Genomic DNA, 27,080 nt, shown 5'->3' on the forward strand with positions numbered 1-27,080 from the left:
ATTTCATTTGGCTCCAAGCCCTTAATCTCCACTACGTACCCTCAGGTTTCTATCATGCTTTATGCCAGGGGAAACTGGTTCCTGTTGCCTACGGAATGAATAGATTTCCGAGAAGCTCAAATGGAGGTGCGTAATCCTGATGTAGAAGGGAACCAATAATAATAACAAAAAGGCATGCAAATAATTATTTGTGAGATAATGCTTCAAAATTTAACATGAAACAATCTTTTTTTGTCAATCTTTTACAGAGATAACCACAGGAAAAGTTCTTCCTGGGACGATTTCAATGGTTAGAATCTGAATTCTTGGGCAATCCATAAGATTCAAATTCAGACTATGTTATTTTACAGAGCATACATCCATGGCGCATGCATTTCAGAATCTTGAAGGAGTTTGTGAATAACATCACCATATGTGATATGTGCCAGTCAGTCTATGTCAGTCTCAAGCCCAAAGTCAAGTTGATACTCCCTGGGGTTTAAGGAAGCTAGACAAAACTTCTCTTCCTCCGGTTCTTCGTAATTTATAAGAATCCACTGCCCCAGAAAATCAGTGAAATTCCACCTGCACATTTTCTTTTTTCCTCCCTTGATACTACTCCCTTCTTGTCAACATTAATGGTTTTTGTTGCCTGCCATCTCTGAGACAAGACGCTGGCTCTTGCACGGTTCCACCAACCTTAAAAGCCCAAGTAAGATGGTAAGGAAGACAAAGGGGCCGGGCCTAGCAAAAATGTGAAATAGTCAGCCGTATGAAGAATAATGGAGTAGAAAGAATCCTGAATATATATATATATATATATATGGAGATTAATAGATAGAACATTGATGCACAAATTAAGGTGAAAGCAATAGTAGTGTTTTTGTGGTGAATGTTGGATGAGACACATCTGTATTTGGTTTTGCCATGGATAATAGCTTCAAGGGTGCACACCTCGTGTTTATTTCGAGAATCGCGTCCTCTGGATTTTTGTTCTTAAATTACATTCTATTTGAGAATTTAATTTCCTTTCCTATGTATAATATGCATCCTTAATTGTATTAGTTTTCATGTATTTGTGTTTCCTTTCAAGTTACATGAGATTTGGTGTATCCTTTTCTTTCTTTAGACATTTATATGGTAAAGTAACGAAGGACATGGCTTGTATTACCATACTTGTTCTGTGATTGCTCAAATGTTTTAAATCCAATAAAGTTCTTAATATCATCCTATTCTTTGAGTTGAAGGTATTTAGTGTGTTTGATAGTAATTCTAAAAAACGTTTTTAACCATTATAACATTTTAATAATAAAAAAATTTCAAGTATTAAAAATATTAGAAGCGCTTCCCAAAATCACTATCAAATGAGTTTTTAACTTATAACAAATTTATGAATTTTTCTTTTAAATTTATATATTTAGGCTAATTAATTTTTTTTTTTGTAGACATAAGAGAAGGATTTATTAGGTTTTGAGTGCATTTAGGAATATTTGTATTCAAAATGTTTTCTCTTAAAGTGTTCTTAGAAGAATCAATAGTTAAATGTTGCTCTAAAAAAAAACTATAAATGATTTACCAACATTATTAGTTATTTTTCAAATTTTTGAAAGTGTTTCCTTAATTTTGTTAAACACCAATGTTTTTTCATAAATACTTTTTAAGTTAAAAAGGTTAGTTTGAAAATACTTTGAAAATGATTATTTTCAAATTATTGTTTAAGTCAGATTAGATTAGGTTAGTTTCCCACCCCCAATATAGATTTCCTAGATTTTATGGCCTCATTTGTAAATTTAAGAAATCTATATTAAATGTCCTTAATTAAAAAACATCCTCGAGTGCCATTATGGTATTAATACCTCCATTTCTTCACAAAGTTTTAGTAAATGTAAAAAAGGTATGATTCTAAATCAAATTCATATAATTAAAAAATTGTTCTTATCTATAGTTTAAAAGAGGTAAATTACAAAAGTCATGACTCCTTATATTCACCTGTAGTTCAATTCAACTCTTGAACTTCTTTACAAGTAACATCAACCCTCAACCCTAAATCATAATGGTTATCTAATAAACCATTTTATCAGGAATTTTTTTGTCAAAAATTAATAAGAAACTCATGTACCTAATGAACAAATTAATTGAACACATCTAAATATCTATTGTATTAGAAACTTATTTAGTATGGGAATGGGGGTAGTCTGAATCAAATTTGACAGAACTTAGTACACATTTGGATACAATTTATGATTGAATTTTTTTTTTTTCAAAAAAGTTAATGGACTGAATTAATGATATATATATGCATATAAAAGTGAGTTCTTAATTTACCTAAGAAGAAACACCCCGTATATATGGTAAGTGATAGAAGGAATATATATTGTTTTCCCTTGTAATTTTAAGAAATATTATACATTTTTAGAAATAAATTAAAGACCCAAATAGAAAATAATTTAAGAATAAATGCAGAGGAGCAATTCTGGAAATAAACTAGAGATGAACCCTTGAATATATTACAGATAGATGCTGAATTACAGATGTGTTACACCCCATCCTTCACTATAAAATCACTACTATTCTGCATCAATACCTATCCAATAATTCTCCATAGATTTTTTTCAATATTCTTTCTACTTCATTCATCTTCCCATGGAAGACTACTTCTCATTTTTGCCAGACCCCATTATCGTGCTTATCATCTCCTACTTGGCCTTTAGGGACGCTGCCAGAACCAGCGTCTTGTCCCAGAGATGGCGCCATCTATGGCGTTCAACAAAGAACATCGAATTTGACGAGACCCTATTCATGAGAGAAGTGGAATCAAGAGAGGAAAGAGAATTATGTAGGAGGGATTTCATCTATTTTGTGAGGCAGTGGATACTTGACTACCAAGAGCCAGTGGTAGACATGTTCCGCCTAGCTTTCTCGCACCCCAAACAGTACCAGCTTGAGATGGAGAACTGTGTTAGGTTTGCTATTGCCCATGGCGTCAAAAGGCTGGATCTTGACTTCTGTGATCCAGCATGGGGTGAATACAATTCTGATGAACCTCCTCCCTCATTTGCTTTACCATCTTGCGTTTACAGAAATAGGGTTCTTGAGTCTTTGAGGCTCTATTCTTGCAGTTTCCATGTTTCGAGGTTTAATACTTTTACTGCACTCAAGGATCTGTCAATTGGATGGAGTGAACTTAAAAGTTTTGCTCTGAGTGCCTTGTTGGTGAACTGTCCATTGCTTGAGAGTCTGAGCTTGAAAAAGTGTTGGAATTTAGATGATCCTGTCATTTCTGGGCCGAAGCTGAAGCTTCGGAGTCTGGTCATGGATAAGTGCGCTTTTATCTATCGGTTCACTGTTGGGGCGCCATTGTTGCGATCCTTGAGCTACTCAGGAGCAGTGTCTGAGTTCGTCTTTTTGAACCAACCTCCTGTGGAGAAGGTAGAGCTGGACTTCGGGCTTGAGCCTGATATCGACTATGAGGGCACTTATGGTGATGTTATTCGGGAACTCCTTGGAGATCTCAAATGCACTACTTTAACTGTTTGTAGTTTCATGCTTCAGGTACAACTTCCTCTACTGATCCTGGATTTTCTTTTTTCCATCTTTTTTTTTTTCTCGGTAAGCAAACATATATAGTCTGAAGAAACTGATACATATACATGTTTGAAGTTTGTTCTCCATTAACACCAAAACACACGCAGGATATATACGAATTCATTCAAACATGTCTTTTCCTTTAGATTTAAAACATACCCGAGTCCATTTTGATTTTGTTGAAGATGTATGGATCTTCTTAAGGCTGTGGAGGGCACCATCTTTCTCAGTATTCTCCCTGGTGATGGAAGCGGGAGAGAACGGGTACTGTTCTTTATTCAAAAGATGTAATCATCCGAAGAACAGACACTTAACCTTTATATACCCTCCTACCTTAAGGACTATACCCTTTGGGTTATTGGGCCTCACGAGTCTTAGGCTCATCATTTAAGGCTTGTGATGACATTCCATACTCTAGATCAATCAATAATCATATATATATATATATATATATAGCTAAATCCTTAACAATGGTTAATATGATGTGAATCCACATTTATTCTAACAATATATACACAGCAATCCACATTTATTCTAACAATATATACAGCAACTGCCTTTTTCATCGGAGAGGATGCCATTGTGGCAGCATCTTCAATTTCTAACACACTTGACAGTGAGGACAGCAGTCCATGAATATGAATCTTATGGATTCGCTTTCTTACTGAGTAGCTGCCGAAGATTACAGATTCTAACCATTGAAATAGTCCCTGGAAGAATATTCCCTGTGAGTATCCATCTCTGTGAATGATTGACAAAGAATTTCTTTCATGTTGAACTCATAAATAATAATCTCGTTTTTTTTCTTTTCTAGGATTATGCGCCACCATCTGAGCTTCGAGGTAACAATGTATTCTGGAGGCAACAGGAACCGGTTTCCCCCTGTATGATAGAAACCCTAAGGATAGTGGAGATGAAGGGCTTTGGAGGGGAACCTAATGAACTGCTACTTGTAAAATACCTGCTTCGCCATGGCCATGTCATGGAGACATTAAATATCATTGTGAAGAGGCAAATGGGTCATGGAGACGCTGATACTGAATCGAATTCTCGATCGTGGGCAGAAATGTTGCAATATTATGCAAGAGCCTCTTCTGGGCTGCAGATATTGATTTCATAAATGGGGTCGAGAATCAGTAATTAGTTATTAATATTATTTGCTCAATCATGTTATTGTAATTTTTTCATGAATTTTCTCAATATATTTAAATATATATTAGATGATAGATTTCTCGATAAATAGATCAATAAAGCTTTTGTTCATTTACTTATGCTACTAAAGAGCTTGCGAACAACCTATAGCTCATATTATAGATGTGAGACTATGGACTAGTATACAAATCCAAAAAGGGTAATGATCTCTATACCGTTGTTCAAACTGTTTTAACGGTTTTCTAGGTCATTAAAAGTCATATTTCATATATACATCAGTTTAATATATTGATCATTTTTTATTATGATTTGTAGAGTTTTTAAAAAATTATTCTTTCTACTACAAAACTTACCATTAGACATCTATATAACCCCGATGCCGTGAATGTGAAACTATGAACTATTTTGGAAGTCAAGAAAAATAATGATTTGACCAAAAAAATTCTTTCTCTAATGGTATTCTATGTCATGTGTAAGAGTTTAATGATTATTCATAATTTCAAATTATAATTGTAATCTTTATTATTTACTTTTATGATGGTTTTAATCATTCTACTATGCACTAAAGAGAACTCTATTCTATTGATTAAACCATACACTACTTCAAAAGTCAAGAAAGAATAATATTATCATCAAATCCTTTTGTATAACCATCATCTTTGTTATACAAGTTCAAGTAAAGAGCTTAATATACATGTATGAGACAATGTACTATTATAAAAGTCAAGAAAGATAATGATTTTTTATCATTTTTGAAATCCTTTAATTTCTATAATATATAGGTTTTTAGGTCCTCATGAAGGGTGTATATGTTTTATATATACATGATCAAGTTCATTGATGATATGTCATTTTTTATTACGATGGTAACTCTAACTATAGATAGGGGATCATGCACTAACTCTACACTATAGATAGAGCACCATGCACTACACAAGTCAAGAAAGATAATTATTTTTTACCAGTATAGAAATCCTTTTATATAACGGTTTTAAGTCATTGTAACCATATGTCATATAAAAGAGTCTAATAGATTCGGTATTTTCAATTATAATTTTATAACCGTTATTTTTTATGATGGTCTTAACCATTACCTTATGCTATTAAATAGCTTAATATATGCTTAGCTCAAATGCTAGTTATGGATGTGGGACTACGCACTACTATAGAAGTAAAAAAAGATAATATTTTTTTATGGTTATTGAAATCTTGTTATTTAACGATTAATTTTTAAGTCATCGAAAATATCCGTACATAAGAATTTAATATGATTTGCCATTTTAGTTTATAATTGCAATCTTTATTAATTACATTCATGATGGTTTTACATTATCTTATGCACTAAAGTGCCTAAGAAAACATTCATGTAATTCTATATTGTAGATGTGAGGCTATGTATTACATTAAAAGTTAAGAAAGATATATTATTATTTTTTATTATGATTGAAATGTTTTTGTATAATGGTTCTTAAATCATTAAGGCTATGTTTGGTTCAAGAAAAATTGAGAGAAAATGTTAGGGGAAAAAAATAAAAAGGAAAAATAAAAGGAAAGAAAAAGTGAAGAAAAAAAAATTTTAAATTAATAAATTATTTTCATATATTATTTCAAACTTATTTCACTTATTTTTTCTACTCTACATAAAGATTAAATAATTTAAACATATATAAATTTTTAATTATATTTTATTTTTTTTTCATATTATCCATAATGAAATCAAACATGAAAAAATAACTTTTATTTATTTTTTTGTTATCTTCTCTTCATATTTTTCGGCAAAAAGTCTCATGTTATAAATAAGATTTTAATAGATTTATTGTTTTTTTATTATGATTTTTTGACCTTTTATTATTTACTTTTGTGATGGCTTTAACCATTGTTTTATGCAACTAAAGAGCTTAATAACACATAAGAGTTCAAATGCTATAAATTTGAGACTATATATTATGATATAAAAGTCAAGAAAGACATTTATGGTTTACCCTTACCAAAAGTCTTTAACTGTCTTTTAGGTCATTATAAACTTTATGTCATATATGAGTTTCATAATTCAGCATTTTTTTAATTAAATTATGATTTTATCACCTTCATCAATTACTTTGATAGTGGTTTTGAGGGTTATTGATGTATGCTAGTAACAAGCTTGATAAACATATAGTTATAACGCAGTAGATGTGAGACTATGTAATACAATAAAAGCTATATAAAAAAAGGAAAAAAAAAAACATTTTTAACCATCATGGAAAGCCTTCAAGGAAACCAACTTTTAGGTTGTTAAAAATTGTATCATCTATAAGAGTTTAATAGATTTATCATTTTTTATTGTGATTTTATAACCTTTGTAATTTACTAGGATGATATTTTAAACCATTATTAAAACAAATTGTGATAATCTTTTATCCTATAACCATTATTAATTAGCTAGCTTGGTCATTGGATCATAAAGATTTTTACAAAATCTTTATTATTAATGGTCATTTAAGTCCATCTTAAAACTAAATTTATGATAATTCATACATAATGGAGTTGATGTTACAATATAATCTATATGCATCATCCACCTCTGTGTTCCAAACATTTCCAATGATAGACAAATTTTCAATGAACTCTTAGTCTTGGTTAAGATTTTTTTTTTTTTTTTAATTATGATTTTCTCATCTTATAGATCATGACCATGCACTATTTCAGAAGTCAAGAAAGATAATTAATTTTTATGTACCATTATAGAAATCGTTTCATATAACGGTTTTAGGTCATTTATTAAAAGCCACATATCATATACGAGAATCCAATAGATTTGGCATTTTCAATTATGATATGCGACTAGAAGTTATGTACCTCTTTAAAAGATAAAAAAGATCATTATTGTTTATGGTTATGATCCTTTTGTATAGTTTTTAGGACATTAAGGTCATATTTGGTTCTTGAAAAATTAGAAGGAAAATACAAAGACACAAAGTGGAAGGAAAAATAAATAAAGAAAAAAAATATTTAAATTCAATAAAATATTTTTATATGTTATTTCAAACTCATTTCATTTATTTTAACTAATTTATATAAAAATTAAATAATTTAAAAACATATAAGTTTGTAACTAATTTTATCTATCTCCACCCCCACCAATTCATTTCCTATCTCCACCACTGATTAATTATTAACATGTTCATTATCTATTAATTCAGTTAATTATTAACATATTCATTATCGTTTTAACTCAGTTAGAACATGGCTAACAAAATACTCCTTTGATATAATCTTATTATAGTTATCTTTTGGTAAAACTTTATGTGGGATGGTTATATTTGACTTCATCCAAAACCAAAATCTTAATAACTAGATATGACTTATGAGAGATGACTTAAATTTAATCAAGTCAACAAGCATATTAAAACCTTGTTGGGAATAATTTTTAAGAAGCCAAAAAATCTTTTTCAAATTCAATTGAAGTTTTGTGTTTAATGTAATTAAACAAGCATATAACTTAGAAACTAGCCTAATATATAAGTTAAGAAAATATTGCTACTTAGAAACTAGTCTAATATATAAGTTAAGAAAATATTTTTTTTTTTTGTATATTTCATGTGTAATAAGAAGTTTCAATATTATATTTCAAAAATTATGTGCTTCACTTTAACTTAAACTTTCAACTAAAACAAAAAAATAAAAACTTAGAGCCTATTTGGTAACTATTTTTAAAAACAATTTTTAAGAACTATTCTCTTTTTATATAACAAAAATCTTTTTGGGAACATGAAATGTTTTTAACCTGTTGTTAATTATTTAAAATATATTTTTTAAAAACTTTTTATATATGTAGTATTTTGTTTTTAATCATTCTCAATGCTTATATAATTATTTTTTTAAACACCTCTAGAAAAACAAGTAAAAATAATTAAAAGATGTTTTTTGAAAAGATCATATTTTTAAGGAAAAAAAAATTATATTTGGTAAAGTGGTTGCCAAACAGGGTTTTAAGCAACTTATCCAAACAGTGCCTAGGTAACTATAATAGAATGTCTTAATATAATGTGATTTTATGTCAAATTGAGGGTTTCTACCTTAAACTTTCAACTTTTTATACATTCTCTGCCACAATTATAGGTTTTTTTTCTTTCCTAATAGGAACAAAAAAGCTAGATTAGGTCTAGTGAAAATCATAGATATATATCTGGCTTCATAAAGAATCCAACCTAATGGAAATTGTGCAAATTTTTTTATCTTGCCGTGCTTGATGTTATTTTCACATGCATTCAAGTGCTTTAAGTAACCAAACTGCCATAGTCCATTACTTCTGAACTTTTTGCACATGATTAAACCATATATTCTGATTATTTTTGTGGACTGAATGATAATCAATAAAAATGGAAACATATGCACTGCCTAGCATGATGGCTGTTCCTTGCAGGTACTTCTGTTATGACCAGCTTTATGGCAACGGGAACAATGCAGTTTCCTCTTGTCCTGAAGTTGAGAGTCAATCTGCTTCTTCCTCGGTCGACCAGGAGGTCTTTTATCTGGGGGTGGATGAAGAATACTCATGCTTCCAACCAGAGAGTTGGGGTCATTTCCATGGAGCTCAGACAAGGTGGGCATATCATGGATTGGCACTGAAGGCATGTTGGAGGCATATATTTGCTCCTGTGTCTCCTTCATATAGCATTTCTCCACATAATCATAAATATTAGTGTTTGCAGCAGTTACAGCACAACAAGCATGTCGGCAAGGGATACCCGTCATTTCCCACTCGCGGCAGCTGCATGATTTCATGTCCAATGCCACTGCAAAAGTCTCCCCATTCTCGTGTACCTCCATATTAGTAGGCGAGATAGTATGGTGATTCAAACCAACTGCTAGGTTCTGGTTTTCTTTGATTTTCATTTCAATCTTTCCACCCACAGGAGTTTCCCACTTCGCCACCTCTGACTGCTTTCTCAATAGAAGCTCACTTAACTTTAGACGATGAGCAGTAATGAAGCCTACAACTGGTAAATCTCTTTCCTCCTGCACAAATCTGTTAAAGGACTCTACCTGACTTGTGAAGATCTTATCCCATCGCCTTCCAGGGAACAAAGAATTAGCCCAATGCTCTGGTCCAGTGGACACAACCCAATCATATAACTCCTCCTTTAACAACCGCATCTTTCCTAACATTGCTTCATATTTATCAGTTGTTCTTGCATATGCAATGTCGTTGAGAAGTTTCAGTGCTATTTTCTTTTTGTCAGTTCCCATCTTTAAGACCGGATTACTACTTATGAAGTAGTCTAGGCTCTCCTTCAAATGGCTGAGACAGTGAGCATTGTAATCACTGCCAAACACTTTATTAGCTGCTGAAAGAAAGCTTGGGTTCCTGTCTGAAACTAGAACCACGTGACGATCCATCAGAATAGACTTTAGATGCTCTAGGAACCACAACCAGTTTTCATCATTATCAGTATTAACTACCCCATAAGCTAGAGGATATAAGCCATCATCTGCATCTAAGGCAGATGCAGACAACAAAGTGTCTTTATATGGCCCACTCAAGTGATAGGCATCAACAAACAGCAACTCCCTACATCCATTATGGAAACCGGTTATGGAGCATCCATATGCAACAAATAACTGCCTGAATTTATTCTCATCACTACATGTCCATTTGGCAACTGTACCTGGAATTGACTCCATAAGTCGCTTGCACATCCATGGAATTAGCTTGTAGGAGTCCTCTGGCTTCCCATTAATTGCCTCTTTTGCCTTCTTCCTTGCCCTCCATAATTTTTGATAGTTCGCTTCAACATCAAAGTCTGATTGATCTTTATGTATCCTTTTAGACAAAGAGCAAGGATCAGCACTTGGCTTCTCTACAATCAATCCTGAAACCAAATTAGAACTCAAACCCAGTTTGCAACCCATCTGATCCTGCACAGAATGTTTGTGAATGTTGATAAATCTTTTCACCATGACTAATCTTGTGTTTCCTTCACAAACAGCTGTTACTTTCCATGGACAACCATCAACCTTGCATCGAGCGCTCATATATTCATAACTGTTGTCTTTGACTGTATATTCAAAATTATTTTCAAGTGAGTGTTTCTCAACAGCAGACTGAAACTCTTCTGGGCTGTCAAATAATTGGCCTTTTTCAAAAATGGCCTTTTTATGCATAGCAGCCACAAGTGGGGAATTTTCAATGTGCTTTGGGATAGAAGCCATGATATCATTGCCGCAAAGATTGGTATTGGGCTCTTCATTACTCCTGTTTGGTATTGGTTGCATAGCAATGTTTGACGAGGACCTTCAAAATTCAGTGATACAACAAGCATTTTCAGTATCATATTTAATAGCCATACAAATTAAAATTTAATCTGATTACAGGTCGTGGGGGCTGAAAATCATACCCAGAACTGCCATCATTTGCATGGTCCACATACCCGTTAGCACCACTCTCAACTGGTATTTGTTGCAAAGCTGGGTTTGAGCACCTACAAAAATGTAACATCCCAGAAAACGATTCATCATAGACAAAACTAATGGCAACATAAATTATAACAATAACAGTAATAATACCTAATCCGAGTAAGTATGTCATTGGGCCAAAAAGAAAATGAAAAAGAAAAATTCATACCTCAAGACACCATCAGCATGAGCCACATACACATCAGCTATTTCATCATTCAATTCCAACATGGCCTTTAATTGAGAATCATTTTTCAAACAAATATATTGTGTCTTATCAAGCTTAGCAGAATAGTATAGTACTTTTCCTTTTGGGTCAATGCCAAGATGCTCGCACACAAGCGGTACAAAAGCATTGTAGCTTGTACCTTCAGTAAGGAGAACAGCCACTGTAATTCCTCCTTCATAAGTCACATTTCTTGCAGTGTCAATTTTACGCTTTCCCCCCCAATGACAAAAACAATACAGTCGCTTCCCAACACCAGTCATCTATAAAGTAGCGGTAGCAAAAGATGCATTCCTGAATTATCAATCACCTACATTGCAAATTATCAATGAGTAAATTGTCAGCTATCAATCAAAGACAAGTATTATCCTAAAAAAATGGCATTAGAGCACTCCAAATATTGGGGATCTATCCACAGGTCAATAATCTATTTCATCATGACTCAACCTATCAGATAAAAGTATTTAACACGAAAAACATGTGGTGCCTTTGGCTGTTTAGATAATATGAGAAAGTGAGCCTTCTCTCTTTCACATACAATTCTACCTTGTCATTTTATCAGTTATGCTATATGACTCTTTATTGTTTTCCTTTATGTACATTCTATTAATGTTCATGAATCAGGGGATTTGAAATTTCTTCTTTTCCTTTAATGCTCTCTTCTGTTGCTGAAAAAGGTAGGAAAGAAAAGTATAGTAAATTTATTTTAATCCAAAATTTTAATTTTTAAGAAATTTAAACCTAAGGAAGACAAAAAGGAAAATGCAAATAGAAAAATAAAACCTTGAGTTTCTTCTCTTTTCCTTTAATGCTGTAGTAGGATTGGGAATTCCTATCAAAAGGAAAAGAAAAAAAAAAAGAAATAAACTGCAAAAAATTTATCCCTTGAAACATCATAATAGCAAATGGTTCATCGTCCAATAAGCATGGAAAATATAAATGATTCATGATGTAACATAACAGAGAGAGAATTGTTTAGACAAATAAGACAAAATTATATTCATGATTCTGTTCATTACATGAATTTCTGTTCCAGTTTTATTTCTTTTCATGGTTGAAAATGACTTGGGGCAAACCATTACCAGAGGTGTAGAAAATCTGATGTACCAATCAGTTTTAAAATAGCTATTTACATAGTGGGTATGAAAATTACTGCTATGGCAGCAAAACAAGTTGAATGCCATAAATTGTGGATCCAGGTTCCCCCATAAATACATTGGACACAATGACTAAAGGATTATTTTTTTTCAAATAGAACATGTAAACTATGGTCCATTGCAAAAACTAAACAGGGGGTTACCAATATCTGAAACATAAATATCAGGTCATCACTGTTGGGAATTTCAATAGCCAGCTAATTCTAAATGGATAAATTGTAAACTTCTCAGCTTGACAATCGACAAGCACACCCTTAGGATGACAAGTGATTTACAGATCTTAGGCATTAGGTGGTTGAACATTAGCCTAGTGACCCTTGATATTCTTAGCTTAGTCATGCTTTGACACTGGAAAACAAATGACAGCATCTAGAAATTGCTAAACTAATCAAGACTTCAATTTTGTGAATTGAAGCATGTTTTTTGGATTTAGTATACTAAACTCCACGAGCAAAAGTCTAAATTAATCAAATGAGAATGCACCGCTTGCAGTTTCCTTTCTCGGTGGAACTCCTAATCCTGAGAGGAATGCTTTCCTGACTAAAACAGAGAATCCTAACCCTATCTAAACACGATATCTGGTCGTAACTCCCATGGTTCTCATTGTCCTGAAAGAGAGATACCACCTAGAAAGACTGTATTGTTAAGTTGGCTTATAAGAGAATTAATTAAATAATCCTTTACACATCTTTGATTTATTTACTCTCATTCTGTTCATCACTTAATCTAATTCAACCAGATCAAAATTGAAACTGATAATTGTCTGTATAATCTTTTTAATCATTTGTTGGATTTTATTGACTAGATCACCTGAAACTGATTCCTGGAGGACATCTCCTAACAAGAAAACTAAAAGAGCGAAAATTGTAACAGCTAATCAGGAAAAGATGATCACGCAGATTTGACCAATGTGGTAGACGATGAATGAAAAAAAATGGGAGCCAAAATCTCATTGAATCATGTACTCCTCCATAGGACCAAAAAAACGAAATTTAAATCTTGAAAAACTCCCAAATCACTCATAATCCCTAATCAACAAGACCCAGCCTGAGTATACATTTCTTATGTGACTTTACCCACCATTGACAACCAACATCACAAAAACACCATAAAAATTCATGGGTAGGATGAAACCATTGAACAAATAGACTCGTATTTCGAGAATCAAAACCATTACACACATTCCTTTTCTAAGGAATCAACCACAAAGAAAATCAAAATCATGGGAAGCTATGATCCTAAAACATCTATCACAACCCTGATCTCGAAAAAACATTCCTACATTTGCAAAAATTGCCAATACAAGCAGGGGTCCAAGCATAATGCAGATACGAGAAGCCACACTCATTGCAAATTTCATTCACCGGCAATTCAAAACAAAATGTCAACCTTAAACAGAACTCAATAAAACCCACTATATATATAGAGAGAGATATATTGAACGACAGATATACATGCAGGAAAGCATGAAAGATATCTGCATATTCAAATTTCTTCCCAACAAAATATTAGCAAACCCACTACAAACCAAACCCACATAACATCCCACACAGAAGAGCATGATCCCACCAAAATATTAGTATTACCCACAACACAAACAAACCCATAGAACATCACAATTGCACACAAAAAAAAGGGGAAAAAAATACAAAAAATCGGAAGAAGAAAGAAACTCACTTTGAATTGAATGAAGGTTTTGGATGGGTTTTGGGAATTGAGAGGGAGAGGGAGGGAGACAAAGGGAGTTAGGACGGAGACTATTTCTGAATTTTAAGAATGGAAGCTCACGGGATCATGCTATTGGTATTTGGGTTTTTTTTTTTTTTTTTTTTTTGGAGTGGGGAGGAGTGGGGAGTTATAACAGGTTTCCGCAACTGCTTTGTTTGAGCATCAAAGAAAAGCAATTAACTCCTTTTTCTTAACGTATTTGTAAATAAATATATTGTTCAATTTGATGAGATTTTTTATCCATATTTGTTTTTATATTTTTTTATTATTATTATAGAGAAAAATAAATAAAAAGGATTCTAGAGTTTTTTTTTTCTTTCCAAATTTGCATTATTTCTTCCCAATTTCTAATATAAATAAATTATGGATAACAATGAATTGATTTTTTAACAAAAAAAATATTCATAACTCCAAAAAAAATATTTTAATCCTTTTTAAGTCAGAAAATTAATTTTGGAAACAAAAAAAAAAAAAAAAAAGAGAAAACAATTTGTTCTACATATAAGATCTTAGCATAATTTTTATTTTTATGATTTTATCATATTCACTCAAATTCAATAACAAGGACAAAACACAATTCCGGTAAAGTAATTGGATCTATCATGTCATTAAAATTAATTTTTTAATCTAAAAAATATATTTGATAAATTTTTTGTTCAAAATAGTTTTCGAATAATTTGTTTTAAAAAAATATATTTGAAATATTTACTGGTGTTTTCTTAGGATATTCCGAGAAAGATTTGAATGAAGAACAATTAAAAAATATGTATTTTTAAAAAAAAATTAAGTTTCAACTAAAATTTTGTTTCCAAAACCAATTTTTCAAAAATTGGCTTTTGAGACTCCAAAAATATAAAGGATTATGATAAATAAAAAATAAGTATTTGTGTATATTTCAAATCAGAAGGTTAGATGAAGTTTACAAATTATAATTTTCTAAATTTGTTAAAAAAAATTAATAAAGTTTTCGACAAATCATAAGATTCCTTTTGTAAGAAATTTTCCTATTTCAAAAAAGTCCATGAAGCATTCGTACAAGTTCCAGTTTGGACACCACAATTAATGCAGACTCGTTACTATGTATGACTTAATATTTCTCATATATATATATAATAAAATAAATTATTGCAAAATATTTTACAAATTATAATTTTCTAGTATTTTTTAAAATTTTAAGTCAAGTTTTCAACGAATCATAAAAGGAATTTAATGGACATAATTTGTTTAATAATGTTCTAATTTCAAATATTCATTATGAAATTTTGTTAAATAGGAGTCTTTTTACTTGAAAATTTTATTTAATAGTGATTTTAATAAGAGTTTTTTATATTTTTAAATTTTTTATTTGAAAGATAGAAAAATTTTATCTTTCAAATATTAAAAATATTATAAACGTTCGCTATCAAATATATTCAAAATATTTTTAAGAGAATTATTTATAAGCGCTTATCCAAAAATTATATTAAGGGATTTTTTAATAATAGAAATAATTTTTCAAAAATTTAATAATATTTCCTAAATTTTACCAAATATCATATTTTTTCAAAAACATTTTTTGACTCACACCACTTCCTATTCTACGAATTTAAGTCTATTTAGGAAAGGTTTCAAAAAAATCTTTTTTCTAATTTTAAATATGTATTTAACAAAATTCTTATTAAAATTTATTTTTAAAATCGGATTATTTTTTAAAACAAATTTACGATAATTTTATTTATATTTTAATAGATTATTCTGAAAACCAAATGTTTTAAATATGGGACCTTGACTTGGTTCGATTTACCTAATTGGATCTGTTGGACCGGCACAAACTTTTTGCCCACCCAATGAACGGGCACAACACGAAGCCCTGACCCAATTCATAGGATGAGTTTCCGATGTGGGATTCAAAGGGGCCTCTTTTTTAAGGGCTGAAAACCTTGTGGGTGCACTAGAATCAGGATTGAACCTGTCATGCACGGCTAAGGTGTGTCAAGCATCTTTGCATTGTAAATCATTTAAAATATATACGATATAATTCCAAAACTTAAAAGTAAATATAAGGATTTATGATTTATCTAATATTATAGGATAATAAATATCAAAATAATATAGATAAAATAACTCATAATTTTGAAAATAATAAAATTTATAACTATTAAAATCCAAACAATTTTAAATAATAAAATCTTATAACACAAGAATAATTACAAGTTAAATATATTTATTAAAATTAGAAATAATATCATTTTAATAAATATTCTTGTTATCTTTATTATAATCTAATCTATCAATATTAATAATAAAATGCATTTAAGACTTTAAACTTTTAATAATATATAAATTATATAGTTGTGACATCATCATCATCTACCTTTAGTCCAATTATTGAATAACTAGTAACTTTTGTGCTTTAATAATTGATCTAGTTTTAAAAACATTATATATATAATTTTTTTATAATAAATTTCATTTATTTTTCATACTGTTTTCTTTAGAAACGTGGAGAAAAATATATATAAAATTTATAGCATTTTTCATTTGCAAGGGTCATTCAAACAATAAAGATGAAAATAAAAGAGCATGCTAGCTTTTTTTTTTTCATTCTATCAATTTTCTCTATATATTTTTTTCTCATCATTTCTCACATGTTTTAAAAATCAAAGATTAAACCTCAAGGGGAGTGGGCATGGAAACAGCACCCAACGGGATTGAGAAATTGATCATGAACCTAGGCCCAAACCTCTAATCCTTGGAGAGCTATCCACAAGTGGGATACTGGAAAATCAACTTTATCTCTGAAACAAAAATATCGTTCCCCTCTACAAAGAGAAGCATACTATCCATGGTCTGCGTCAGAGTTCCCTCAATTGGGAAGACAATAGGCAAATACATGCAACACCACCAAATGGTCACCTGTTTTTGCCTCTGAACAGATTCTTTAGCTATGAATCATAATCATGGGATTTATAAGCTAACTGGGATTTAGTTTATATAGATTTTGGGTAACAAAACAACATCTATAATTCTACACTGAAGACCATTAATATTAATGGCCCAAATGCTTCAGTAATGGTGATTATCATTTGGTTCGCTTTTAGGCTGATAAGAGATGGTTATTTGAAAGATTCTATGCTCAAAATTGATACTTGTTAATTTCCCAACTAATTTTTACTCATTTTCCCAAGATCTTTTCTCTGTAGAAAAAAAGGAGAAAGGGAATGGTAGATTGTGTGAATTTTTCTTGGGTTTGGACTTTGGAGAAGCACTGTTAGGTGGCATAAGTAAACAGAAAGAAACTTCTTTAATTATGTCAAGCACTAAACCTTCGGGATTAATTTGGCAATATAATGAAGGAAGCTAAGGTAACAAGCAATTGATTAAAGGAAAGAAATATGTGGTTGTAAGCCAACCAACAGAATACACTCCTGTTAAAAGTGTTGCGATTGATACACTCCCTTAACAACAAAGTAGCTCTTTCAGCTAAAAGTCTTCAAACATGATGAACCGTAATTTAATAAAGGTCAATTACCAGTTCAATAACTTCCTTACCAGACCAAACAACAAAACTTTCTTCTAAGAGAAGAAAGACAAAAAAATAAAAAATATATATTGTAAATGGGAAAACAAAAATGCTCGAATTCAGTTTATTTCTGAGTACTTCTCTGTTAAAATATCAGCTCAGATCAGCACAGCATTGCAATGGTCAGGGAAACAGGTCAAGCTTCCTCACCCATTCATGTATATTTCATTTCTTCACATCCTGAGTGGTTGGTTTCTGGAGCTGGACCGATCCATCTTTGCCTTTTTAAAATGTGCCTTCTTGGTCGCAATTTCTTGAAAAGGATTAGGTTCACCAAAGCTACCTTTGGAGCTCCTTACTTTCTTTCTCTTGCCCCGATCATATTCTTCGTCCCTGTAAGAGTTGAAAAGGTCATACCGCAGATCAACACACATATAGAAGAAAGGGAATAAAGAGTAATCAGGCTGATCATCTACAACTAGCAATGGGGTGACTGCCTACTCTCAGCTTAAACCCATTTATCACACAGGATGGAGAACCCATGTGGATCCAGCTAAAACAGTTTTTGAGTTACAAACACAGATGAAAATAAATCAAAATCATCAACAAAAATCCATAACATTAACCTGAAGACTTTTCCCTCCCTTTCACCTAAAAGTTCCAAACCCAAACACAATTAATGCGTTAACTCTTATCATCTTTCAAGCTGTCGATGCAAGAGGGCACCTCAGCTATCATCAGTAATCACTAATAGACTATACAGCAACAGAATAAGTAATACTATTCAAAACTCACCATTCATCTGGTACATAACCGATGGTTACACCCTCCACACTTCTTGATTCCATAACCCGGTTTGAAGGCCATTCTATCTCATCCCACCGAGCAACTGCAATCAACAATACGAGGCCAAAAACATCATTCACAAAACTGAATCACTCAAGGGTTATGCTATCATATTATTATCATAATGAATGCACATTTCCAACCTGTAATTTTTAGGCATATTAGTGTAGTAGAGAAATTTCACTAGCAAATGTGTATTAATTTGGACCACTTTCAAACATTTGGGATCTGTTAGTGGGAGAACAACATGAAGAAGATGGCCAACCAGATTTGGACCGCAGGGAAAGATGTCCCATGTGAGTTTTTGTTAGGGATGGATATTAATATCACAAACCCTTCAGCACACACAGCCTCTTAAGGTCACTTTGCACAAACGGATGGATTGTTAATACCAGTGTGAATGCAACAATTGATGGGTCTCATCTAGATCTCAGCAACTTAACGAGGCTAAAATCAGCAATCTAACCAACCAAGCAATTAAAGTTTATTTTAAACAGAAAGGAAATTTCCCAAGGACATCTCCTTGATTAAATGCAATGAATGTAGATCCCAGAAGCTATTTGCCCACAGATGTACCAAGTGAAGGGTTCAGAAATAGTGCAGCTTATGAAAGGTTAAAACATATTCTTGAAGTTGATAATACAAATAATATATGAACAAATAAAAATTTACCAATTGTCTTGTCTAGACCTCTGGTAAGCATACTCATCAATCCATTCTGCATCCGATCTCTCTTACTATCATTTAAACTATCAGAACCTTGTGCATCCCACTGTTTTGCAACTGAGCTAGAGCTCTTTTGTGGTTCTTTATCTGTTGCAAGCATTGCTCCCTCCTGACCAATTCTGTCTCTGATCTCCATATCCATGGTATCTATCAGACATTCACTATTAGAGGTTTTTACATCCTTCCCAGCAGTTCTCTTATCTCCCTTTTTGGTACCATGCTTAACCCTTTTTCCCTGAGGATTAGTTGGACCCACAGAAATTGTCTGGGTTTTATCAGATGTGGATGGGCCCTGATCAATAGATAAACAACCTGCTTCCAGTAAGCGTTCTTGAGTGAGATTCTTGATGTCAGAAGTGTGCCGTTTGCTCCTTCTCTGCTTTTTCTTCTTTCGCAGGCTCAAGGATGCTCGGAAGAGGTTGTTTGAGACAAGATGCATGCTTCTCTTCATGTGCTTCTTTTTTAATTTTCTGTGAGGCTTGCAATCAAGTGTTTTCATGTGGATAGATCCATTCATCATGCTTGGCGGGCTAGAAAATTCTACTGACTTGGTTGATAATTTCTGGCCACCATCATCAACCTTTTCAATAAGTAAGTCACCAGCAGCACTCCCTTTGGGTATACTACCAACCTGCAATGAAGGAAAACGTCAATGTTTGACCAAACAATTAATTTGACTTTAAGGTATTCAATAAATAAAATAACTACCTGAAAACTTTCACCACCAGGACCATTTGGCAACTTAACAGGTTCTATTTTCTCCAATGTTCCATTTGCATTTGAAATAATACCAACCTGCATAAAAAAGGTATCATGGGTTAAGAATAAGGTGTAAAATCCACCATAGCATATATATATATATATACCGCAAAGGGAATGGAATTTCCAATTGCCTTCGGAGAGGTCTTCTCTGAGTCAGGCTTATCGGCAGCAGAATTATGGGAACCGAGGCAGTTGGCTTGTATGACATCTAAGATGCCCTGATCTTTCTTAGAAATTTCATCCTCACTGCGCACATTAAATTTGGCACCAGTTGAAGCTGCAACAGCATTGTCAAGATTGGTGATACCACTTCCCTTAACAGATGGAGCTGATGGTGGCATGGATTTCTCCAGAGTAGGGTTCAGAACAGAAGGCTCCTTCACTCGCTGTTTTGATAATGCTACATTAGGTGGAGGTTCAGACATGGGACCATTTTTCAATGCCAAGCATTCAGATGAGAACCTGCTACTTTTTGGAGCTGATGCTTCTTTTGATAGAATCTCCTTTGACAAGCCAACATTAGATACATCATTTGTGGTTACAGTAGCAGAAGCAACGGCACCACTTAAACTTTTCTCGACTGGTCGATTTTGAATGGTTTCCTTTATACCTTGACTTATACTGGAACATGTTTTCTTTGCTATGGCACTCACAACCAAGTTTTGTTTCTGAACAACATCAATGGATTTCTTTGGAGTGAAGTTTTTTCTATCACGAACATAAAACAACATGTAGGCCTTCTGATCCAAAACAGTCCTCTCACTAACCTGGACAACCTGTATGCCAAATTAGGGTAAAATCATAAGGAAGTCATCCCCCTATCTAAAAAAAATGAAGGTGCACGCATTAGGAGGTGTCCACACAGTGTATGGAACCATGAATCCGTTTTTTGCTTTATACAGCATTTTAAGGGATAAGCACACTGCAGAATGGAGTCACCAATAGATGAAGACATGAAATATGAGGCCTTCACCAATATATTTTCATGTGTGAAATGATATGTTTAAAACTGAGGAACTTGGAGTTGTAATACTGAACTCCAAGGGGAAGCCTAAATTATGTTGGAAATTACAAGAGGTGCACATATATTTGATAGGTAAACTTTTCCCCATTGGGACTTGAACCCGGACCCTACCACAATCCTCCCCATACCTTTACCACTTGAGCCAGGCCTCAAGGGCTAGGTAGTTAAGATCATATTTAAATAACATTTTTTCAAATCATAAAAAGATCATACCATAAAATGACACATTCATTTCAAATGGAATGATGTCATCTGTGCATGGTTTACAAACATACTCCCAGAATACCCATGAGTATAGACTTGAAAATGTTAAGTTACTTCCTACCCGATTGTCATCAAGGGAGTACCACATGCCAGTTGAAGTGCGAACAAAGCAGTAGTAGTGGCCAGAATGGGTGCTCCAACCGGCATGGACCAAAACCCCATAAAGAGTATACTTCAAATTTTCTTCCTGCCCAGTAAAGAAAATTAACCGTAAATAAATAATACAACAGCACAAGCTGCAAGTTACCACTGGCACATACAGAAATATCAGAATGTCAAACAAAACAACAAATTCAGTGCAAGAGAAGGACGAAAAGTTCTCAATAGATGGTAGCACCTGAGAGGTCTATCAAGCATACAGGACACATGCAGTTAGATAAAATCTGTCTACATATATGATATATGGAAAGTAAAAATTAATGTTATATCGGTACCACCTAACAATTTGGTATGGAAATGCTTGATACAATTAATAAGCCTGATAATCATCAAGAAATCTTTTGGAACCAAATTTTAATTTTACTTCAGCCATCAATGATAATAAAGCACTGTCAAACACATAAGGGGTTCTACATGAGATTCAGCAAAAACATAAAATCCAGAGCACCAAGTACCTACCATATGTGCCACTTTTCCATTGCGTACCTAATTCATTATAACAACAATGGTACCAGGGACTTAATTTTCAATTTCGACTTTGACCAAACTTTCCAACTGCTATTGAACTGCTACATAGAAATGTTTTTGCAAAATGGATGTAAAACAGTTTCTTCATTGGGGACAGATGAAATAATGAAGAGAAAAAATGTCAGGGACACCTGTGGAAAATTTTTAAGAAAGGCATAGAGAAGTGAATTTATTTACAAGTAAAATTAATTTTTTTAATACACTTCTCTTACCATTTGCAGCCTGCTTAACCGAACTATTTCAGCCCATTTTTTCCTTCATCATTTGTATTTATTTCAATTTCTGGCATTCTGCAATAATTTCTTTCAAGTGATGCATCCTGTTTCTATATCATGAATTGTTTTTCAAACTCACTTTCCCCCATGGAAACTACTATTAGTAAAAATTAGATTGAAACTGTGGACCATGTGCAACATGTGAAAGTTGACCAAGTTTCCAAAATCAGTTGAAGAAATTAAAAAAAGTCACTCACATAGGAACCACTGACAAAAGGTTTTAAGTCCATTGTAGGACCAAAATGAACTTTCTTGTCAATCTTTTGTCCAGGATCATGTGCACCAAACCGCTTTAGATGGATGGTCAGAACATAAGGTGCCTTGTGAACTGTGAGCTGTTTAAGAGCCTTAACTTTCTGTTTGCACCGCTGACATTGGTACTGTCTCTCACCACCATCTAATTGTTCTGTTGCTGTGAAGTGCACAAGGGCCTTATGCAAGGAATCTGCTTTGAAGATTTCAAGACTCAAATCTAGAAATGGATCAAATTTGTTGGAGCAGTAGGAGCACTGCATGCATTTCACCTGAAAATGCAACAAGTAGCCATCAAAGAATGATATAATAGGAGCTTCCTACATCGGAACATTTTAATAGCATTGTCGAGTCCCTTCTAGAACATATAGCTTATTCACAAGATCTCAAGAATAACTCCTAATTCTGGATTTTTCATAGAGGTAAATAATTCCTGTTTGCCAACATTATCATTGTGCTCCAATGGCAACTAAAGGTTACCTGACTACGAAGGAGACCACCAAAGATCTTGTGCACCAAACTTTTCTCATAAGCACTAGGGGATTCACTTGGCACACCTGAAGGTAAGCAACATTTGTGCATTGTTTCAAGCAAATGTACCATATACTCATGTGCATCCTCCTGTCTCGCATTTCTGAAGTTACGAGATATGCCTAATTGTACAGTCAAGAATAACTAATTTTGTAAGATCAAAATAACAACAAAGGCCTTATACATAAAGAACAGAGTAAACCATTGAGCTATACCCTCACAGAATCTGACATGGCAGGACATGTCCTTCAGCACTCAGGTATGTCAGAAAATTGTGTCTTTCACTTGGAGCTCATTGGAATCAGAAATTTTAATGTTTTGATAAATAAAAGCAAATTCACTAAAGGCTCCATTAGATCTCAAGAAGTTGTAGGGAAGGGGGGCAAAAGGAAGGAATCTCAAATTCTTTTATTTTATTTCTCATTAAAAATATGAAGGAAAATAAAATATGATGAAAATTCTTTATAGAAGGATGGAGGAAAAAAGTGTATTGAGCTTATAGTTTTTTATATATTTAAAAACTATAATATGTTATTATGGATACTATATACTAATAGCATATAATAAAAAAAACCCTATACAGCACCACTCGGTGATTTTGATTGCTTCCTCCAAATATAGACTAAATAAGGGTAATCAATTTTACCTATTATAAGCTATTAGTATATAGCATACATAATAACATATTAATTAATACATAGCTTTCCTTTATACTTTTCCTCAAGTTTTGCATGATCCACATTGACCCTAAACGTGCTTAAAAGGGAGGTTTGTAGCTACACCTAGTTTGTATCTAGATATTTGAATTTAAACCCATCATACAATAAGGAAACTTGCTTAGCATTGTTGATAACTCACTATATATCATTTAGAAGAAGAAAATATGGAAAATCCAAAAGGATGTTAAGAACAAATAACATAAATTGGAGACAGCACTCAAATTTTGGAACCTAAACACCAACCTCCTCTTTGTCATCATACGACCAAAAACAAGGGAAAGAAAATCCAAGAAACTTAGTAGATGAGTAACAGAAAAAGACAATCAATATGACAATATCATTAACCGAAGATACAAAAAGTGCAATCACTATGACACTTCAAAAAGGATACACCGTAAGTTAGAGACAAGATCCTTGGGTACTAATATTCTTCCAGTTGACTGAAGAGCACGGCTGACATGCTTCTGGATAGCACATAAAGCACAAAATCCAGCAATACGACCTTCATTCACATTAAGACAGACATTAGAAATAAAGCATGGCTACAACATACTGGCCTCCTAAACTCAGGTTCAAAGTGAAACAGTCACAAATTAGATAAATAACAAAATGATACAAATACTAAAAAAATATAATTTAGAAAAAATAGAACAGGGGGCAAAATTACTAACAGAATCTTAGTAAAGATAGTTCAATCAAGAACTTGTTTACTCAATCTAGATTATCTTGATTATAGGGGTTGCAATAAAAACAACAAATAGAACCCAGGGACTACATCAAAACTTCAAGCACATTACTATGCCTGTCCAAGCTCAATCAGTTACAATGTCAATTACGCAAGAACAAGTGAAACATGTGAAGTACAATAAATTCAAAATTTTATTCACTTTGATGGAAATTTAGATAAATCTTAAAATCCTAAAGTCGTAAACAGGAAGAGTAGAACAAGGGCTCATTATAAATGTTAAATTCTTTACTCAGTAGTCCACTCCATCTTGCCCTCAAAGGAACAATTCTGGAACAAGTTAATCCAAGAAACCCTACATGTTTAAAGCATGCATAGAGGGAGTTGGGCACGTTTGAGCACAATTCTGTTTATGCATATATGGGATTTAGGGACTATGGACTTATCAGATCCCATAGTTTGTACTTCTAGTATATACTCTATGCATAGCATAATATTCAGAATAATTCCTAATGAGGACACTTTAAAACAAATTGAAGTCTAATGCAAAATCTATCGGAAGCATGAAGTAAAGAGTAAAATATAACCAATTTCAAGAAAAATAGTAGGATTTAAAGAGTTAAAACTATGTCATACCATACGAAAAATCAAATACTAAAGTTCAGTCTAAAAAAACATGAATTGAATATATTAAACCATGTGTGTGTGTGTGTCTGTGTGTGTGTGTGTGTGTGTGAGAGAGAGAGAGAGAGAGAGAGAGACTTACAAGAATTTTGATGCTTTCCACTTTGCAAATATGCTGCTAAAGGCTCTGTATAAGTCAGGCATTGCAATACTGAATTAAGATAACAGGTATTTCCCAGATTTTCCAAACCAGCACCCTGTAAAATTATTTATGCCACCTACATATATAGTTAAGCCATTGGATAACTCCATGTACCAAGTGCAACAGAATTGAATAGAGACGCCAAATTCAACAAAATAACTTAGTTCCAAATAAATTTGAACTGAAGACCACCAACTTAACAGAAGTCATACAACAAAAGGAAAACATTGATCCAAAGAGGAAATGACTTGTGAAGAAGTTGATCAGAAGCAAAAACACAACAAAATATTCAACAGTTGAAACAAATTCAAAAGGAACAAAATTTACTCAACGGCAGAGCACATGCCAACAAGAAAACTATTACTATCAATCAATAGCTGCAGAAAACGACATTTAACTGAAATGTGAGAAGTTATACATAAAGCCACTGACTGAAGAAACAAGCTTGTTTTTTTTTTTTTTTTTTTTTCAAAATAGTATAGAAATATTATCTTTCTTATGGTTGATGACTCAAAAGACATCGAGTAATAGTGTGAACAAAACCATAATCAACTAAAATAGCAAAGAACATAATAAAATATTTTCACAAATGGTTGAAACTTGAAAGAAGAAGACGTTTTAAACAAAACCCAAATTGAGCATATACCAAAAGAAAACAAGTTGAGCAAAATCAAACTCAACAAAATATTAAAAACCCAAAAGAATTATAGAAGACGTTTTAAACAAACTCAAATTGACGAACAATCCCTATGAAGTATGACATATACAGAAAAGGAGATGAAAAAAAATTCAATCAAAACCTCCCAAACTTCTAAAACTAAACAAAACCTATCTGAAAAGCTCATACAGACAAGAAAGTCCATAGTAGAAAATATCGCAAACCGGAAATAATTTCCAAAAACACACAAAAACAGCTTACAATTCTCCTAAATGTGATCCCAATACTGAGCTCCGGATCCAACCCGTTCTCCACATGATCAGACCCATCTTGCTTCTTCCCATTCGAAGCCGCCGGACCCGTACTGTGACCGGGCCGCTTCGGATCCGTGGTGGGGTTCAGAGTCTCTAGTCGAAAACCTCCGCCGCCGTTAGTGAAGCCGGAGAAAGGCTTTCTTGCGAGATGAAACTCGATTCTTCTGTGGAAGAAGGACCCAGTTGAAGACGGGTCCGGCGAAGCCGAGTAGGGACCATTTTCCTGAGTATTGGCTTCCGGGTTGGAGATCAACGCTTCCGCCATGACACCTCCGTAATTGAGTCAACAGAGCTCCAAGATTTGACCTTTCTATTCTCTCCAGACTCTCCTCCGTCTTTTGTATGCGCTTGGTGTTTCGGCTTCTGCGAAAGAGAGAGAAAAAGGGAAGAGAATGATGCTATTAAACCCCACACTCCCCCGAGTCGGCACTTCGTGGTTTACGCAGAAGGATGAAAAGTAGAGAAAAGTCTCAATCTGTAAAGCCCATTTCCACTAACTATATTCCTAACGCTCACCCAACCCACAGGCCCAATACGAATCCCTCGCCCAATACCTAGTTTGAGTTTAGAGGGTAGTTTTGGTCACTCACTCTCCGATGTGGGATTCGAAGGAGCCTTATTGAACCGGGGTCTTGCAAAACAGAAATTAAAAAAAAAAAAAAATATATATATATATATATATATATATATATATATATAATATAATTCCAGAAGTTAAAAATAAAGATAATAATTTATTATTTA

General features: G+C 33.0%; 3 protein-coding genes across 5 annotated transcripts; 1 reads left to right on the top strand and 2 right to left on the bottom strand.

Moving 5' to 3' along the window:
* Window positions 1-2,622: 2,622 nt before the first annotated feature.
* Window positions 2,623-4,684, top strand: LOC117909017 (putative F-box/LRR-repeat protein At5g54820). The gene is made up of 3 exons (XM_034822915.1): window positions 2,623-3,531; window positions 3,769-3,828; window positions 4,379-4,684. The coding sequence occupies exons 1-3, from the start codon at window positions 2,623-2,625 to the stop codon at window positions 4,682-4,684; spliced, it is 1,275 nt and encodes a 424-aa protein (XP_034678806.1).
* A 4,288-nt stretch (window positions 4,685-8,972) lies between these two features.
* On the bottom strand, window positions 8,973-14,358 carry LOC117908556. The gene is made up of 4 exons (XM_034822201.1): window positions 14,215-14,358; window positions 11,324-11,690; window positions 11,097-11,180; window positions 8,973-10,993 (listed from the first exon to the last, which is right to left on the bottom strand). Exons 2-4 carry the CDS (start codon window positions 11,641-11,643, stop codon window positions 9,097-9,099), a joined length of 2,301 nt encoding a protein of 766 aa, XP_034678092.1. The 5' UTR covers window positions 11,644-11,690; window positions 14,215-14,358; the 3' UTR covers window positions 8,973-9,096.
* Window positions 14,359-17,605: 3,247 nt separating this feature from the next.
* On the bottom strand, window positions 17,606-26,765 carry LOC117908857 (ubiquitin carboxyl-terminal hydrolase 23-like). Of its 3 annotated transcripts, none has more exons than XM_034822650.1 (11): window positions 26,284-26,765; window positions 25,305-25,419; window positions 24,245-24,355; window positions 23,084-23,256; window positions 22,549-22,875; window positions 21,451-21,576; window positions 20,233-20,877; window positions 20,048-20,134; window positions 19,286-19,970; window positions 18,563-18,656; window positions 17,606-18,160 (listed from the first exon to the last, which is right to left on the bottom strand). In XM_034822650.1, the coding sequence occupies exons 1-11, from the start codon at window positions 26,599-26,601 to the stop codon at window positions 18,001-18,003; spliced, it is 2,841 nt and encodes a 946-aa protein (XP_034678541.1). In that variant the 5' UTR covers window positions 26,602-26,765; the 3' UTR covers window positions 17,606-18,000. The 3 variants fall into 3 exon arrangements, with proteins under 3 accessions (XP_034678541.1, XP_034678540.1, XP_034678542.1); XM_034822649.1 differs by having other exon boundaries at window positions 20,206-20,877; XM_034822651.1 differs by lacking the exons at window positions 24,245-24,355; window positions 25,305-25,419; window positions 26,284-26,765 and adding an exon at window positions 23,350-23,569 and having other exon boundaries at window positions 20,206-20,877.
* Window positions 26,766-27,080: the final 315 nt, after the last annotated feature.

Source organism: Vitis riparia, chromosome 19, assembly GCF_004353265.1.
Source record: "Vitis riparia cultivar Riparia Gloire de Montpellier isolate 1030 chromosome 19, EGFV_Vit.rip_1.0, whole genome shotgun sequence".
NCBI classification, from domain to species: Eukaryota; Viridiplantae; Streptophyta; class Magnoliopsida; order Vitales; family Vitaceae; genus Vitis; species Vitis riparia.